We start from the raw sequence: 18,331 nt of genomic DNA, 5'->3' as shown, positions 1-18,331 counted from the left end.
AAGTGTTAGAGCTTCCACTTATTGCTGTACTCTCCTCTTGGACTGATTTTTCCGACTGTTAGCAGGGAGCTGGGTTGGAAATAAAGCTGGGACTACTAAAGTCCTCACGGGATGCTGGTGTTTCAGGCATCGGTTTAGCCAGATGTGCCAAAAGTGCTTGACCCTATCATTACCTTGATGATGCTATAGGATGTACTAAGTAATGCTTGACCAGTTCATAGCAAGTACTTACAATTAGGTTGATTTCTGTATCCATGGGCTTGTTAGGGTAGGTGAATGAAAGTTATTTATAATTTACATAAGTAAGCCACTGGTCAAATATTAAAATACAGCCAGGTTACAGAGATCTGGTAAATGTTGCAGTTAAATGAACAAATATTTGAAGTTATGCCTCATTCTGTGGTCCTCAAACTAGGCTACTTTTTCTCCCCAGTGAAAATGAAATGAAGGTGTTTAGGGATGTTCTTTTTCCATAAGGTAATTGGAAACAAAGCTTTAAGGCAGCCAGAAAATGGAGGAACCAAATTAAAGGCCAAGTGTTTTGATAACCAAAGGGAAATTGAAATTGACTGTTAACATTTTTGTAATCATCTTCCATGTTTTTTGATCATTGTTCTTAAAATAGTTTTATGGTTCTATAATCAACTGTGTTCCCAAAGAACTCTTTTTATACCCCTGTGTTTTAGAGGGCTTTTACAAAATGATCGTTTTTAAGACTATGGATTGTTGAACTACATCTTGTTTTACTGCTTACATTACCTGGCGAGTGTTAAAGCCAAAGAAATAGTTTGTGCCTTAATTGCTAGGAACAGCTAATTGTGGATTCCAACTGTCTTCAGTTGCACCTTAAGTGTATTGATCTTACCTGGGTTCACTGAAACCACCATGATCTTCAAACTTGGGAGGGAGGGCTCCCATGTGTTTAGCTCTCCTGTATGTCTTTAATAGGAGTAGTTAGATACTAGGAATTCAATCCAGGTCTCCCATGTTGGTGGAAGAAACTTGAGTCATTACTGCCATCTCCCATGGGTCTTCATTGTAGGAAGCTGCAGCTAAGAGGCAAGATTTCAATGCCAGCCACTGCTCCCCTCCCTTTCTCTTAATATACAGTGGCTTGCTGAGTGTTCTCTACTGGCTTCTTACTCTACTGCATCTTACGTGCAACATCCAACACAAACATGTCCGATCTGGGCTTTATAGTTTACCATATATCAGAGTAAAAACCAAATAAAAGTGGTCTACAGCAGAGTGTACTCCCCAACTACTACTTTTACTTGCTCTTTTGTCTGCAGTCATGCTTGCCCTACCAGCACCCTAACTTCAGCTCACTTCTGAAGGCTTGACAGCTGGGCTTTGTCTTTGTAGAGATGAGTGTCATTGTTTTGGTAGGATCATCGTAAACTGCATAACATGGGGCTTTGTCTTAGTGTGCCAAAGGCACCAGCACTGGAATATACACCATGACATGTTTTGCTTCTGGTTCAACTTGCCACTAGTGTAGTTAACAATACTTGGGTTCTCCCCATCCCAGTAGGAGGCCTGGATGAGGTTGTTGGCCTGGCTTTTACATATCCTATACCTAACTGCTGTGGACATTTGGGAAGTTAATCAGTGAGTGGAAGATCTCTCCCTATCTTCCTTTTACATATATAAGTCTTGGTGAAAAAGTTATTCCCACTCCATTTTCTCTGAACTTGTAAAGTTTTCTTGTACTTTGTTATAAGTACTCATTTCTAAATATAGAAACAGTGCAAATACTACAAAGAGTTCACTAGATCTATTAAGTAAAATAGCAACAGTATATCATTCTGGAAAAGTTGGGGTGGGGATAGCTTAGGGAGAGATAATACTTTTTAGTATGTCAGTGACCCAACAAGAAAGTACTGTTAGGTACCAAAATAGGAGCACTATAAGGAAGTGGAACTGTAACCTAGAAAGCAGTTTTCATCTTGAGAAACTTGGAGTACCCAATCAACATGAATGAATTTTCACAGTTGTGATAAAGCCCATGATGCACCCAATGAATGGTTCTGTTATAGACACTTCCCTGATAGTCTGTGGTGCTTCAGTCTTGATGTTCTGTGGTAGAATGTTCACTGACAAGTAGATTGGGCTTTATGAAAATCACAAGTCTTAAGGCAAATGATACCGGAAAGCTTAAGCAGAAAATTAATTCTTAAGTAGATTCCAGATCAACAGGGGAGCAATCCAAAACAATCTGTAGGAACGCGGAAATAGACCACGGGGTGAGGTGATGAGGAAAGGAAGAGATGGGCAAGGGAAGAGCTGCTTTACAATCAGCCAGCCAGCCAGTGTGCGACAGTGCCCAACAGAAGCAACAGGATGTCCAAATTAGAGAATTTAATGTGAAAATCAAATGTTGAAAATCAAAAATGCACCCCTCCTGAAATAGAGGCAAGTTAACAGAAACCGATCATATAAAAAGCTGTTTATTGCAATTTTAAAAACATTCAGGGTCCAGCATTGTGTTGAAGGTTAAGCCACCTTTTTAAGATTTATACATTTTTATTACAAAGATAGAGGAGAGACAAAGAGGAAGATCCGTCTGATGATTCACTTTGCAAATGAATCGCAACGGCCAATGCTGCACCTCCTGGCTAGGAGCTAGGAACCTCCTCCAGGTCTCCTACATTGGTGCAGGATCCCAAGACTTCAGGCCGTCCTTGACTGCTTTCCCAGGCCACAAGCAGGGAGCTGGATGGGAAGTGAAGCTGCAGGGATTAGAACCAGCGCCCATATGCTATCCTGGCGCATTCAAGGGGAGGACTTTTAGCCACTGGGCCACCACACCGGGCCCAATTCACCCTTTTTACAGATCTGTATTCTATGTCAGTGCTGTTCAAGCTCAGTTGCTGTACCTCCAGTGGCTTAGCTTTCTGCTGACGTGCCTGGGAACGCTGTTGCAGATGGCTCACGTGCTTGGGCCCATGTCACACAGGGGAGACCCAGATACAGTTTCTGACTCCTGGCTTTGTCCTGGTAAGAACTGGTTATTGTGGCCATTTGGGGAGGAGCCAGTGGAGAGAAAAACTATCTTCTGTTCCTCTACCTTTTACAAAAATTCTTGAAATCCAAAAATGAAATAAAAATTGCATTTGTAGTAACATCAAGAATATAACTAGGGAAGCACAAAAAGTATAATGAAATTTGATGAGTCTCAAGACGTGTTTATGACTTAAGGTTAAATGTTGTTGAGGTGACATGCCCCTCAATGCAACCCACATTGCAGCCCCTTTTAAAATCCCTTTTTCAAAAATAGGATTAAGAATCTACATAGAATTGCAAAGGAATATAACGAGCAGGTCAGTCTTTGAAAAGAAACTAGTCTCTTACTTACGTACTTCAAAACTTACTACAAAGCTATAGTAATTAAAGTGTGATCTTAGCAAAGGTAAACATGAAGCACCATGAAGTAGAATTCAAAGTCCAGAGTTAAACCCTTGTGTGTAGACTCAGTTGATATTTGTTAGGGGTGCTAAGACAACTCGGTGGGTCTCTTAACAAATGATGCTGGGATAACTGGAGGCATACATGAAAAAGAATGAATTTGGACTCTTATGTATTAAAATTATCTCAACATGGATCAGTCCCAAATGTGATAATTAAAATGAAAACTCAGGAGAAAATGGATACATTTTCATTGCCCTTGCATTTGGCAATAGTTCTGTATAATCAAAAAGAACATGCAACTGAAGAAAATAAAAGATAAATTGGACTTCATTAAAGTTTGTATGTATATTAAAGACATATTTTTATTGTAAAGGCAGATATAAAGAGAGGAGGAGAGACAGGAAGATCTTCTGTCCAATGATTCACTCCCCAAGTGAGCGCAATGGCCAGTGCTGTGCCAATCTGAAGCCAGGAGCAAGGAACTTCTTCCAGGTTTCCCACACAGGTGCAGAGTCCCAAGGCTTTGGGCCATCCTAGGCTGCATTCCCAGGCCACATGCAGGGAGCTGGATGGGAAGTGGAGCTGCCGGGATTAGAACCGGTGCCCACATGGGATCCCAGTGCATTCAAGGCAAGGACTTTAGCCACTAGGCCACGGCGCCAGGTCCTAAAGTATGTTTTGTGTATTAAACAACATTAAAGTGAAAAAAGTTCAGAATGAGGAACATTTGTAAGCCATTAAGTCTTAAAGATCTAGTACTCAGAATATATACAGAATTCTTAAATGTTCAATAAGAAAACAGGTGTTCTATTGAAAGGCTGGAGGAGGTTAGACTTGAGTAGGTATTTCTCAAGATACACAAATTGCAAGGAAGTACATGATACTAAAAATAGAATTGATAGATGGATAAACTCTTAGAAAATGAAGCTCCTGTTAATTATTAGAGTGGATGTAAATTGTGAAGCCTCTGTGAAGAGCTGTTTTTCCTAGGTGGGTATCAAAAGTTTCTATACACTTAAAATCTTGTTATATTTGAAAGGCAGAGAGTGAGTTGCATATAAACAGATTCTGTTCCAGATACTCAAAATGACAAGGGCTGGGCCAGGCCAAAGCCAGATAGGAACTTACTCTGTGTCTCCCATATAGGTGGCAGGGACCCAAGCACCTGCTGCTTCCTAGGATAAGCAGTACCAGAAAGCTGGATGAGAAGTATGTGAATAGCCAGGACTCAAATCCAAGGACTCTGGCAAGGGTTGCGAATGTCTCAAGTGAAAACCAGTAAGTGCCAAACACTCCATGTTTTGCCCTATGGGTTTTTTTTCTTAAGATTTATTTTTAGAGCCTAGTGCAGTAGCCTAGTGGCTAAAATCCTTGCTTTGCATGCACCAGGATTCTATGTGGACACCTGTTCATGCCCTGGCTGTCCCACTTCCCTAGAATGGCAGATTTACAGGGAAAATGAAAGAAAAGTCTTCCCTGTTGCTGGGTTAGTCCCCAGGTGGCCAGAACAGCCACAATTGAGCCAATCTGAAGCCAGGAGCCTCTTCTGCGTCTGGCAGGGTTCCAAGGCTTTGTGCCATTCTCCGCTGTTTTCCCTGGTGATACGCAGGAAGCTGAATGGGAAATGGAGTAGTTGGGACATGTACCGGCTCCCATGTGAGATTCTGGTACTTGCAGGTAAATTAATCAGTTGAGCCTTTGTACTGGCCTCTTCCCACATGCATTTTTAAGTACGCTGTTCTGTGGCGTATCATCTGGCCACAAAAAGTACAAGTGTATGATACAATAGGACAATGTGGTTAGACCTTGAGAATATGCTTCCTAAATGAAGCCACACATAAGAGGGCTGGTAAGGCTATTTCATGAGTGTGAACATCCAGAAATAGTGTCTATAGAGGCAGTAGGTTGTTGGGTGCTAGTGCTCAGTGAGCAGGAGGGCTTCTTTGTTGATGAAGAAAATGTTTTGGAATTAAAGGATGCTTATGCAACCTTGTCAGTATGCTAAATGCTGCTGAACTTCACATCTTATGGTTAGTTTTGTATGATCACATCAAGCGGCACGTAATAATTTAGATGCTCATTAATGTTCTGAACTTACATATGTTATCTCTTAGCTCTCATCACTTGTAAAGACTTAGCACATGCGTTTGTTACTGTCCCTATTTTACAGATGGAAAGTTGCCAAACACTTACCTAATGATGGAAATGTAATTAATTGGGTACACAAACTTATCTCTTGACCATTGTGGAAGAAATTAAAGAAGTAGAAGAGGCTAGTACTATGGCTGTGATCCCAGTGGCTCCACTTTTGATCCAACTCCCTTCTAATCTGTCCAGAAAAGCAGCAGCAGATAATCTTAGTGCTTGGGCCTCTGCCCCCACGTGAGAGATCCAGAACACCACTGCTTCCTGGCTCGTGGCTTGGGCCGGCCCACCCCAGCTATACAGGCCATTTGGAGAGTGAACCAGTGGGTGAAAGGCTTCTTTCATTCCTCCTCTCTACTCTCTGTAACTGCCTTTCAAATAAATAAAAACATGGGTTAACAGTGGGGACTATAAAAATGGCCAGCCAGCCAGACTTAAAAAAACAAACAAATAAAAATAATGTGCCCAGAAATTTAAAAAATAGGCTTACTCAACTCAGAAGGTAGGCTTGAGCACAAAGAGATGGAATGAGTGTAAGGAACAAAGTGATACTAGAGTTTCTCTCTTTTTCAATACCCAGAATTCCCCAATGTACCTAAATAACTTAAAACTGTTACTAAAGGACTACACTACAGTTATAGTATGGGAGAAAATGGAGGGAAGGAGATATGGGGAGGGAGAAAGGAGAGGGCAAGAGCAGAATCCCTCTACCTACACCTAAAATTATATATTATGGAAAGTAATAAGAATAATCTTAGAAAAGAAACAAGGTGGTAAAAATGACTCAGTCTAACACATGTCTAATAGAACCCGAGTTCTGTAGGCTTCGTATATTTTCTGGGCTAACTGAATTCTTTAAGATTTTATCTTTTAAAATGAGCATGATGCTACTCTTTCTGGAGGAAGAGCACTGGAGTGATGTTTCAGCAGTGTTGCCTGAAGCATGCCTGCTGGTAACCAGTGAATATCCACAGGTCCAGAACGCAGTCCAGCTGTGACCTTGTGGCCTTTTGCAAGGCTGTCCCTCCTTTTGCAACCTTCCTGAGAAGGAACTCAAAGCTTCTGCATGGCCTACAGAAACCGACCTGGGAAGTGGTGTCTAGAGTCATTCGTTATACGAGTGTCTGCACAACCCATGCATACCCCACGTACAGCCCAGACTGCATAGCTGCCAGCCCTTCTGCTGCTGGCTTTGCAGCCAGAGTTCTCTCAGAGACTTCCTACCCCATCTGTTTCTTGACTCCACTGCAGGCCTATGCTACCATTTGCTAATCACCTACTTTCCTGCTTGTAATCTAGAGATTTTCCTTAATTGCCCTGCAACTCTAGACTAGCCTGAGCCATGTTGAGCCAGCCAAACTTCCTTCTACCCACTATCCTGAACCACACAAATTCTCCGATAAGATATGAACATCTTTCAAGTTTGTCTTTCCTTGAGTATTCTCTCTTGGTCCTAGGAATATAGATAGAGTTTCCTTGTATCATACAGTCACTCTTTTTAAATTGCTCCTGTTTAACCTACTGTGTGATTCCTTTCCTGATTATTTTACAGAAGAGGGAACAGCATTTTTACAAAGTCAATGGCTACAAAGCCAATGTTGTGGTATAATGGGTTAAGTAGCCAACTGTAGGGCTGATGTCCCACTTGAGCACAAATTGGAGTCCTTGCTGCCTCAGTTACCTCCCTGCTAATGTGCCTGGGAAGTCAGTGGAGAGTGGCCCAAGAGTTTTGGTCTCTGCACCCACATGAAACCTGGCAGGTTAGAGTTACAAAGGAAAAAGGAGAGACAAAAGAGAGTTTCCATCCATTGGTTCACTCTCCAGATGGCCACACACGGCCAGCCCTGGATCAGGCAGGAACTAGGGGCTTCTTCTGGGTAGGCTGTGTGGCTGGCAGAGGCCCAAGGACTTGGTCCATCTGTTGTTTTTTTCAGACCATTAGAGGGAGCTGGATAGGAAGTAGAACAGCAAGGGACACAAATCAACATCCATTTGGGATATCAGCATCCCCTATCTGCTATGCCACAACGTTGGCTCAAGAATAATATATTTTAAAAAATTTTAAGTTTATTATTATTTTTAAACTTTATGGTGCAATTGCATAGGGTCTCAAGGTAATATATTTTTATATTTCTTTATTTTATCTGAGAGGCAGACACTGAGAGATAAACAAAAAGAAAGACTTCCTCGTACTGGTTCACTCCCTAAATTCCAAAGAGCCGGAACTCAGTCTAGGTCTTCACATGGGTGGCAAGGACCCAACTATTTGACCATAATCCTGTGCTTTCCTGTACGTTAGCAGGAAGCTCAATGAGAAGGATAGCTGATGGGCCCAGCACAGTAGCCTACTGCTAAAGTCTTTGCCTTGAATACTCCAGGATCCCATATGGATGCCGGTTCTAATCCCAGCAGCCCCGCTTCCCATCCAGCTCCCTACTGTGACCTGGGAAAGCAGTCAAGGATGGTCCAAAGCCTCGGGACCCTGCACCAGCATGAGAGACCCGAAAGAGGCTCCTGGTTCCTGACTTCAGATCGGCACAACTTCAGCCATTGTGGCCATTTGGATAGTGAATCATCCGATGGAAGATCTTCTTCTCTGTCTCTCCTCCTCTCTGTATATCTGGCTTTCCAAAAAAAATAAATTAATTTTTTTAAAAAAAGAAGTATAGCTGATGTTGGAATCCAAACACTAATAGTGGTATTTTAGAATTTTAAAATGTGGCACTTTAGTGGTTAAGGTACTATATTCTCACCTCAATAAAGATGACCTTGAGGGGCAAGCACAGTGGCTCAACATGCTAATCCTGTACTATGCTAGTTCTAGTACCTGCTGCTCCATTTCCTACCTAACACCCTGATGAAGGCCTGAGAAGGCAATGAGAGAGGGCTCAAGTCATTTGGCTCCTGCACACAAGTGGGAAACCTGGGGATCCAGGAGCTTCTGATTCCCGGTTTCATATTGGATTCAGATTAGCTCAGCTCCAGCCAATGTGGCCGTTTGGGGAGTTAACCAGCCAATGGAAGATCCTTCTTTCTGTGAGTCTGCTTTCAAATAAAAATAAGTAAATCTTAAAAAGAAAGATCATGATGAAATATTTTTCTGAATATTTATTTTTTTATTGGACAGTCAGATATACAGAGAGGAGGATACACAGAGAGGAAGATCTTCTGTCCGATGATTCACTCCCCAAGCAGTCACAACGACAGGAGCTGAGCCAATCTGAAGCCAGGAGCCCAGAGCCTCTTCTGGGTCTCCCACGTGGGTGCAAGGTCCCAAAGCATTGGGATGCCCTCGACTGCTTTCCTAGGCCACTAGCAGGTTGCTGGATGGGAACTGAAGCAGCCAGGATTAGAACTGGCACCCATACAGGATCCTGGCACATTCAAGGCAAGGACTTCAGCTGCTAGGCTATTGAGCCAGGCCTGTGATGAAATCTTAATAAGGGGGGAATTGGGCCTGGCGCGATGGCACAGTGGTTAAGGTCCTCACCTTGCACACCTGGGATCCCATATGGGCGCCGGTTCTATCCCTGGCAGCCCAGCTTCCCTTCCAGCTCTCTGCCTGTGGCCCGGGAAAGCAGTCGAGGACAGCCCAAAGCTTTGGGACCCTGCACCCGCGTGGGAGACCCGGAAGAGGCTCCTGGCTTCGGATCGGCATAGTATCGGCCGTTGCGCTCACTTAGGGAGTGAATCATTGGACGGAAGATCTTCCTCTCTGTCTCTCCCCTCTCTGTATATCTGCCTTTCCAATAAAAAAATAATAAAAATAAATCTTTTAAAAAATAATGAGGGAATTGTAGAGTAGTAGAAATGTGTAAGTCAAAACAACAGTAAAAAATTATTTTTTGGAATTTGTTTTTTTTAAAAAGGCTAACGAAGCAATAAAAGCATCTAAACCAGGAGGAAGTATGTGACAGGCATCATGGTAGAATTGTGAAAATAATGATTGCTTTAATTGTTTTTCCTGTCTGAATTTGGTTTATTCCACTTAGTGTAATGAACTGGTTCCATCCATTTTGTAGCATATGCCAAGATTTCCTCATTTTCTATGGCTGAGTAACACTCCATCATGGATAAGTATACCACATTTTCTTTCCCAGTTATTCCTTAAATATATTCTTTTCTTAAAAAGTTACTTTGTTTTGGAAAGTTAGATTTACAGAGACAAGGAGAGACAGAAAGATCTTCCATATGCTGGTTTACTCCTGAAGTGGCTGCAACAGCTGGAGCTGAGCTGATCAGAAGCCAGGAGCAGGAGCTTCTTCTCAGTCTCCTAAGACTCTGCTTTCCCAGGCCACAAGCATGGAGCTGGATAGGAAGTGGAGCTGCCAGGACATGAACTGGCACCCATATGGGATCCCAATGTCTGCAAGGTGAGGATTTAGCCACTACGCTATCACGCCAGACCCTTAAATATACTTGTCCTTCATTTACAAGGAGAACACAGACTCCTTCTGTTTCTTTTTTCCTTCTTCATCCGCATTGCTGGCTCTTCCCCCACTCAGTCCTCGAGTAATAAAACATCTCAATTTGTTAAGAGTGCTTTTCTTCACGTACACCCTTGATCAGAGTTATTGCTTCTACACCCATGTTGATGCTTACAACTCAGAAATGTTGATGCATAATCCTGCATTTTGGCCTTGACTTAGGAGCATTTTGGATGTGTGTATTCAAAGACTCCACTTGGACTAATCATAGAGCATTTGATATATTTAAAACTGATGTCAAATAATGATTAATTCTAGAAAGTAGTAGGCAGGATCAGATGTATAGTTCTGGAGTAAGCAAGAATCTTCTTTACAGACAAATTCCAACTGATAAATGCAGTAGCAGTGAAACGAATGGAAAAGTCCTCCTGTTTCCAGAAACATCACAATAATGTAGAGAAGATCTGTGGAAATTAACCTCAGTGGGTCAAAGTTTAAGTACAAACAGGATATTTATGTAGGCTCAAAATAACTCTTCTCCATTTCGTATTTGTTGATTACCAAAAGATAAACAGTGACTTGAAAGCAGAACAACCTGGCAGACACATTAAACACTAGAGCAAGGTTGACATCTCCGAGATGCATGTTAGTACCCTCTGTGCACCATGTTCTGTACTGAGGCCATTGCACTTCTCTGGGATCCTCCCACTAACGGAAAACCTCAATCTATCCACAACCCCAAAGTGAAGGGCACTCCACAGGATATTTAACTAGTATTTTTCAAGACTGTAAAGTTTACAAATGGCAAGGAAAGACTAAGGAGGTGTCACAGATCCAAGGAAACTAAGGAAACACAACTGAATAGGTTATCGAATTCTAGAATCGAACCTCATCCCCCCCAACAGAAAAAGAACATTAAAAGAAAACTGTAAAATACAAATGAAGTAGCTCAGTTAACAGCCTGGCATCAATGTTGACATCTTAGATTTGATTAGCCTGCTCTGGGTATATAATATGTTTATACTAGACGATTTAAGTTGGCATAATTGAGAAAATCTATACTAATTTTGTGATGCACGTTTAAATTTCAAATTACTTCACAAGGAAAAAAAAATGGGCTGGCATTGTGGTGTAGCAGGTAAAGTTGCTGCCTGAGGTGCCAGCATCGCAGATGGGTGCAGATCCTGGCTGTTCCACTTCAGCTCCAACTCCTGGCTAATGCACTTGGGCAAACAGCAGAACATTATTGGGTGTTTCAGAAAAACATGACAATTCCATTGCTTGAATGAGGTGATCAGAAAGATTAAGAAAAACTTGCAACAATTTTTAATTCTAACTGAAGTATAGTAAAAAACAATTGTATGAGCTCTTGAGTAGACAATAAAATTGAATCTGGACAAGCTATGTATTACCTGGGGGACACTCCTGGGGCTCAAAGTGGATTATCATTAAATAAAAGAACAGAGATCTCAGCTTCCTGCTAACAGCATAGGGAAAGCAGCAGAAGATGGGCCAAGTGCTTGGGCCCCTGTACCCACACTGGGACCCAATGAAACTCCCAGCTCCTACTTTGGCCTGATCCAAGCCTGGCTGTTGCAGCCATTTAGGGAGTAGACCACTGGATGGAAGGCCTTTCTCTTTATCACTTCCTCTCTCCGTCACTCTGCCTTTCAAAAAAATAAACTTAAAGGAAGAAAATCAGGTTACAGCTCTATTTTGTGAAAAACAAGTAAATAAAATATTGGAAGACAGAAAAGTTGAGCCCCAGATGGATAGGGCTCACCCCCAGCCCTGGCTTATGTGTGTGCTGGCATGTGAAGCGGTCAAGCTTACATGACCTACATCCTATCTGGCTCTCTTACACACTCAGGGGTGCAGCCAGCCATACCTGGCTCCCCAGCCCAGGCTCTCATGCTCACCAGCAGGAACTGGGTGTGGTAGGGGAGTTCCCCAAGTTGTCCTATCTGGCCTGCTTCCAAAACCAGATCTCATGTATGCCAATGATTCTAGGCTCCTGCCTGGCACAGTCCACCTGCAATCCCAGCCTTTACATGTGCTGGCAAGTGCTGCAGCCTGGCCTTGCCTGCCTCTGGACCCAATTCTACAGTCTGGGTCAACTTAGTCTGCTTTCAATCCCAGCTCGTTCTAGTTTTGGTGAGATACATGACCATACCTGGCTTAGCCTGTTCCTCCGTAAACCCACCACCTCCAGTACTCAGGCAAATACTACAGTCCCACAAAGTTGAGCCCAGAAATCCTCTGCCGAATCTGCTCCCAGATCCAGTTATCCTGTGTGTTGGTTGGTGTCACAGCCCGGCCTTGGGTGGCCCATCCCCTGTCCCAACACTCACTGGCATGTGCTGCAGCCTAGTAGAGGCAGACCCCTAGCCCTAGCTTTCAGGTGCACCGGTGGCCAGTGGACAATGCTACCTGGCCCAGCCCAGGCCTCCCACGTGGGCGGTACCTTGGTCCAGACATGCCCTATGGTTCCCCCCCTCTCTAAAACACCCCTTCTCAGCTCCTTTGTTTATCTACAAGTGCAGTGGGTTAGTCCATGGAATCCCAGTGGCCCCCACTCCCACACATCCCTAAACCTTCTTCCCCAGGCAGTCTGCAGCAGCCCCTCACTCCTGCCGCAGCACAGTCCACACTTGTATACCAGTGGCAAATCTAATGGCCCTGCTAGCAGTGTGGGGCCCTGCCAGGGACCATGGCCTCAATTTCTTTTCTTTTTTTTTTTTTTAAGATTTATTTTAGTTTTTATTGGGAAGTCAGATACAGAGAGGAGGAGAGACAGAGAAGAAGATCTTCCATCGGATGATTCACTCCCGAAGTGGCTGCAACAGCCAGAGCTGAGCCAATTTGAAGCCAGGAGCCTCTTCTGGGTCTGTCACACTGGTGCAGGGTACCAAGGCTTTGGGCTATTCTCAACTGCTTTTCCAGGTCACAAGCAGGGAGCTGGATGGGAAGTGAGGCTGCCAGGATTGGAACTGGCACCCATATGGGATCCCGGTGCATGCAAAGCGAGGACTTGAAGCTGCTACGCTATTATTGCCCTGGGCCCCCATGGCCTCAATTTCTATTTCTTATAGATGTCCAGAGTGGGGCTATGGGACACTTGAAATGCAATATCACATTTTAAAATTTAAGAAGTGTGGTCGGTGTTGTGTCCACTGAGTTAAGGTGCTGTTTGCAATGTGTTGCAACATAACTCCAGTCTCAGATTGGAGTGTTCCTAGAAATGCTTCTGGGCCACCTTTCCTACCCTTGGGAATAAAGAAAGACATCCAGCTAACATCCCAATATGGTTCTGTTTTCTTCCACTTAGCTCATGGTTTTGGGACATCTTTGGTCTTGATAGATCACGATGCTTTGATGAGCTTTCCAGCTTTATACACAAGTATTAGAAATGTGGAAGTAGTGTCTGACACGGCGTAGAGCCTAGCAGTCCCGGTCGGTCTGCTGTAACGGGCAGGATGTTGGCCTGGTCTGTCATTTTTAGCTCTGTAGGCCTTATTTGTCTCTTTATGTCAGGGAACTATGAGTTTTCCAAAAAAAACCCTCAATCTGGGGAAGTATCAGTGAGGTGATCAAAATGGAATCCATGTATACAAGAAGAAGTTGCAGACAGAATCAAATCTGTGACTATTTTAATATTCTGTTGGATGCCATGCATTTAAATTGCATAAGTTGAGAAGTTTTTTGGGTATCTCAAAAAGGATTTATTCTTCCAGGAAATCATGGATGAAACATTATTCTCTAAAGAGATGAAAACTGAAAACAAACAAACAAAAAAACTAAAAAGAAAAAAAGGAGAGAGAGAGATATGAAAGCTTTCTCCTGTCACCTGTGCCTATTGCAGCTTTAGGAGGAACATTCAAGAAGGATTTTGCTTTTTCTCAGACGTTTTCTGTTCTCAAAATGTAGTAACCTGAACGGGGCCTTGCTTATATTCCAGACTGAAAAGAGGAATGTATTTTCACTTTTCTAAAACATTATTTAGATATCTCTTAGTAGAAGAGCAGATGATATCCATATTTTCTGGCTTGGAAACTGTGGGATTTATGAAGTTATTCCTATGTCACTCCGATGGCCTTGTTATCAGTGTCACACAGAGCAGGCTGGTCAGATCATGCCATATCTTACGTTGTATTTGAATGGAGAGTTTTGTTCCTGTAAGACACTGCTCCTGGAGCCAGGAAAGCTTACAACCAGCTGTAGCCCCTCTTCCATCCACGTCAACCAGCCCCACTAACAGCAGGGTAGAAGCTGGAGGAGAAGGGCTTTGATTCTGTCTGCCCCATCTGATGATCTGACGAGCAAGTCAGCTGATGTCTTTGGACTCAGGAAGTCAGGGGCGTGGGTTGCAAAATCCAGTCTCTAAGCCAAGATACTGGATTTGTAAAAACTGCTGAGGCTTCAAAACTAGTCTGAGCCTACATATTGGGGGAAATTCCAGCGCCATTATCAAGCAAAACAAAGCTCAGGTTGAGGGAAAGGAGTTCTTCCTAAGGAGAAAATTAATGCAGATAACGTAAAAATAGGAATCAGTCCATCTGCTTTGTAGCGTGAAACTCATCTTCCTAGGCTCACTACAAAAGTGGGACTTAGACCCGAAATAAGACCAGCAACAGGTTTGGCACTTCTTGGGTTCCGTGGCCTTGTTAAGGACGGCCCCTAACTCATGCAGTTTCGCAGCTTTAGAAACTGAAGGATTTTGGCTCACGTGTTTCGAATGAGGCACCAGCAGCACTTGACTTCCCGTGGAGAGCTTGGGGCGGGCTCTGAGGTCAGCAGGTGGAGCTGAGGGAGGTGGGCGTGATCGCCGCCAGATATCCAGGAGGCATAGTCAAGGGTCATAGCACGCTTCGGAGGTGGGGTGAGGGTAGAGGCGGGGAACGGAAAGGTAGTTTGTCTCCCTGTTTTGGTTTTCCAGAGGAATGAGGAGTCTGCTTAGCTGTAGTCTCCACACACTGCAGGTTCCCTCTCTGTGACTTTGTGCCATTTTGCGTCCCGAAGAGCGGGCAAGGTTTGGTTTGTTTGCCTTTTATTGTAGCTATCGGAGCAGCAGGAAGGTGCGCTAAGCCAGACTCCGTAGAGCTCCGCGGTCGTTTACCGGGGCTACAGCCCCCACCACTCGGCCGGGCGAGTTTCTCCGCAGCCGGCGCTGCCTCGGGCGCACTCAGCTGACCTGGGGGTGGAGCCTGGCTCGGACGGGGCCCACGGCCCTCGAGAGCGAGAGCCGGCCAGCCCCCTTCCCGCGCTTCTCCGACCGCGAGAGGAACCAACCCTGTGCGTACGCTGGCTCCCGAGATGCGTCTGCACCTGCTCCTGCTGCTTGCTCTGTGCCCAAGAGGCTCCCCCGCCGAGACGCACAGCTACAGCCTGCGGGGAAGCTGGAGGATCCACAGCGGGAACCACTCGGTGCAGCTGCTCGGGACGGTCCCTGGCTGCGTGCATAGCGCCCTGTTCCAGCAGGGCCTGATTCAGGTACCGTGTGCAGCGGGACACGGTCAGTCCGCGCCCGGGTTCCCCTCGTGTTGACAGGGGACAAGGAAGAGCTAGGTAACCCCCGAGCACCAACTTCCCCTTTGCGGCTAGCTGGTGCTGTGGAGGGGAAAAATACGCCGGAGGAATGGAGCTCGGGTGGAGACTGACCGAGCCATGCTGGGGCAGTGGTAACTCTGGAAAGCGGAAGTTTAGGGTGAGACCCAGAATTTCCACCAGTAGGCAGGCTACTGTAGCGAGTTTGCTAAAGACGGGCCGTCACTGAGGTGCCTACGGTGGCGGTTACAGAAAAAAAGTTGATCCTGGAGGAACGTTTCGATTTCTCATTGCCTCTGTTAAGCCGGAAGAAGTTAGAGATTCCTCACAGAACACGTGGATTGAGCAGCGTGAGCAAAACTTGATGTATCAGTGTTATTGTCAAGGCTGAAAAATTGGGGGCTGACCGGGATAGGAGGGATCATGTTCCGTGTTTGTGCTCGGGATGTGTGGGGTGTGTGTCTGCGCTCATAGCTTCCCCAGGTGGCGACCCTGGAACAGTTCGGCGAACAGCTTGGGGCTGCTGCTGTTCCATCCACTGCACCTGGTTTTCCTGCATCTTGGCCTTTGGAACAGGATGTATCTGTGCTTGATGTACTTGTGGGTTGAATGCACTGTACTCACAAACAGCTTTATGGAGCAGGTGTTCTAACCTGAAGTTTATGCATGATGGCAGGTGTTGTAGAGCCAAAAGAAATTAGAGAATAGTCTCAAAATCTCACAGCAGCTGAGATGACGGAAATACGCTAGGAAACCCAGGCTTTTAGGATCCGACCCTGAGCCTGTGTTGCATATTAGGGCACAGTGCATGTCTGAAGCACTGTGGTTGACTGTCAGTGCTCTACCATTGTTTATTTGACTGCCATGTCACTGAAGTTAAAAAGCTGTGTAAACTTTATGATTTAGTTACACTTCTAAAATGCATCAGGAAGGAGATGAGGGTTGAAAACAACATTGAGCACTATTTATCTACATATATAATTCATAAAATTTATTTTTCAAAAGGCAGAGTTAATTCTTTAAAAAAATTTGTATTTTATAACAGTTTTATTAAAAAGTCAGATATACAGAGAAAGGAGAGACAGAGGAAGATCATTCGTCCATTGATTCACTCTCCAAGCGGCCTCAATGGTGGGAGCTGTGCTGATTCGAAGCCAAGATGCAGGGTCCCAAGGCTTTGGGCCGTCCTTGACTGCTTTCCTAGGCCACAAGCAGGGAGCTGGATGGGAAGCGGGACTGCCAGGCTTAGAACCGGTGCCCATATGGGATTACAGCGCGTGCAAAGTGAGAACTCTAGCTAGGTTATTACGCGGGCCCAGCAGAGCTAATTCTTCAACTCTCCGAACGGTTGAAGCAAAGCCAGCAGCTTTTTCCAGGCCTTGCATCCTGGCTTGGGACGACCTCCATTGCTTTCCAAGCATGTTAACAAGGGAGCTGGACTCAAAGTGGCACCTATGTAGAATGCTGTTGGCACAGGTGGCAGCTTTACCTGTTTTATGCCACAGCTCTGGCTCTTTAAGTAAATTATTCTCAAATTTGAGTATTTCACCTTTCGTTAAAAAGCTAGCTATGATATGGAGCACAGCTGATGTTGTTGCTTACACCTGCTTTCAAAATGCCTGGGTTTGTTTTGTCGGGTCTTGCCTCGATTGGCTAATTAGAATTAAACCAATGAGAAATAATGAGTGGCTTCAGCAAAGTTAACGGTCCTTGTTGTAGGGCTCTATATGAGGAAGCAGGTACTACCTGGTGAGAAATGTTGCTCGTATGGTATCGAGGCTGGCTTTTCCTTGTGCACAATGTCTGTTAACTCTTCAGTCATTGTTAGAAAAACTAAGTTTGTTAATGTGGATGTGGGTCTCCAATGGTGGTGAGATGAGAGATGGAGAGATGGAGTGGGCATTTGCTAGGTTAGAGGAAGGGACGGCTATCAATGTAATTACTGTTGTGATAGAATCTCACTAGTTTTTGATAAACATCCTTTCTACTGTTGACTTCAGGAACACTCTTTTGGCTAAAGATAGATGACAGTGGGTCAAAGACCATGTTTGTCTTTTTTTTTTTAAGATTGGTTTATTTGATTTTATTAGAAAGTCAGATATACAGAGAGGAGGAGAGATAGACAAGAAGATCTTCTGTCCCGTTGATTCACTCCCCAAGCAGCTGGAACGGCCAGAACTGTGCAGATCCAAAGCCAGGAGCCTCTTCTGGGTCTCCCATGCGGGTTCAAGGTCCCAAGGCTTTTGGGCCATTCTCGACTGCTTTCCTAGGCCACAGGCAGGGAGCTGGATGAAAATGGGCCTACCAGGATTAGAACTGGCGACCATATGGGATCCTGGTGCATTCAATGCGAGGATTTTAGCCATTAGGCTATAGCGCTAGACCCCTTGTTTATCTTTGAACTTGAAACTTACGTAAGCCGAGTTAGTTATTCACATAAATCATCCTGCAAATATTCATTCAGTACCTATGGTGTGGCAGGCACCGTTCTACATGCTTGAACTTGAGTGGTGAAGAAAACGAGGTTTGCTTTGTTAATGATTTATTTGAAAGGTAGGGTTGCAGAGAGAGACACAGAGATAGCATTCATCTGCTGGTTCACTCCCCAAATGCCTACAGTGGCAGGAGCTGGGCCAATCTGAAGCCAAGAGCCAGGAGCTTCTTCTGAATCTCCCACATGGGTTCAGTGGCCTGAGCACATGGGCCGTCCTCTGCTGCTTTCCCAGGCACATTAGCATGGAGGTGGATGAGAAGTGGAGCAGTCAGGATTCCGACTGGCATCCATGTGGAATTCCTGCATCCCT

At 44.5% G+C, this 18,331-nt stretch overlaps 1 protein-coding gene across 1 annotated transcript in view; it reads left to right on the top strand.

The window, feature by feature from the left end:
• The first annotated feature begins 15,160 nt into the window (after nt 1-15,160).
• MANBA (mannosidase beta) overlaps nt 15,161-18,331 on the top strand; it is a 90,674-nt gene continuing 87,503 nt past the window's right edge. Inside the window, exon 1 of the mRNA XM_040966770.1 lies at nt 15,161-15,473. Within this exon, the coding sequence (XP_040822704.1) occupies nt 15,297-15,473 (177 nt within the window). The 5' untranslated portion in view covers nt 15,161-15,296. The remainder of the gene's footprint in view (nt 15,474-18,331) is intronic.

This window comes from Ochotona curzoniae, unplaced genomic scaffold (assembly GCF_017591425.1).
Source record: "Ochotona curzoniae isolate NIBS_2020 unplaced genomic scaffold, NIBS_Ocur_1.0 scaffold_4506, whole genome shotgun sequence".
Classification (NCBI taxonomy): Eukaryota; Metazoa; Chordata; class Mammalia; order Lagomorpha; family Ochotonidae; genus Ochotona; species Ochotona curzoniae.
Note: the sequence above shows the minus strand (reverse complement) of the source record. Positions and strands in the feature narration are given on the sequence as shown.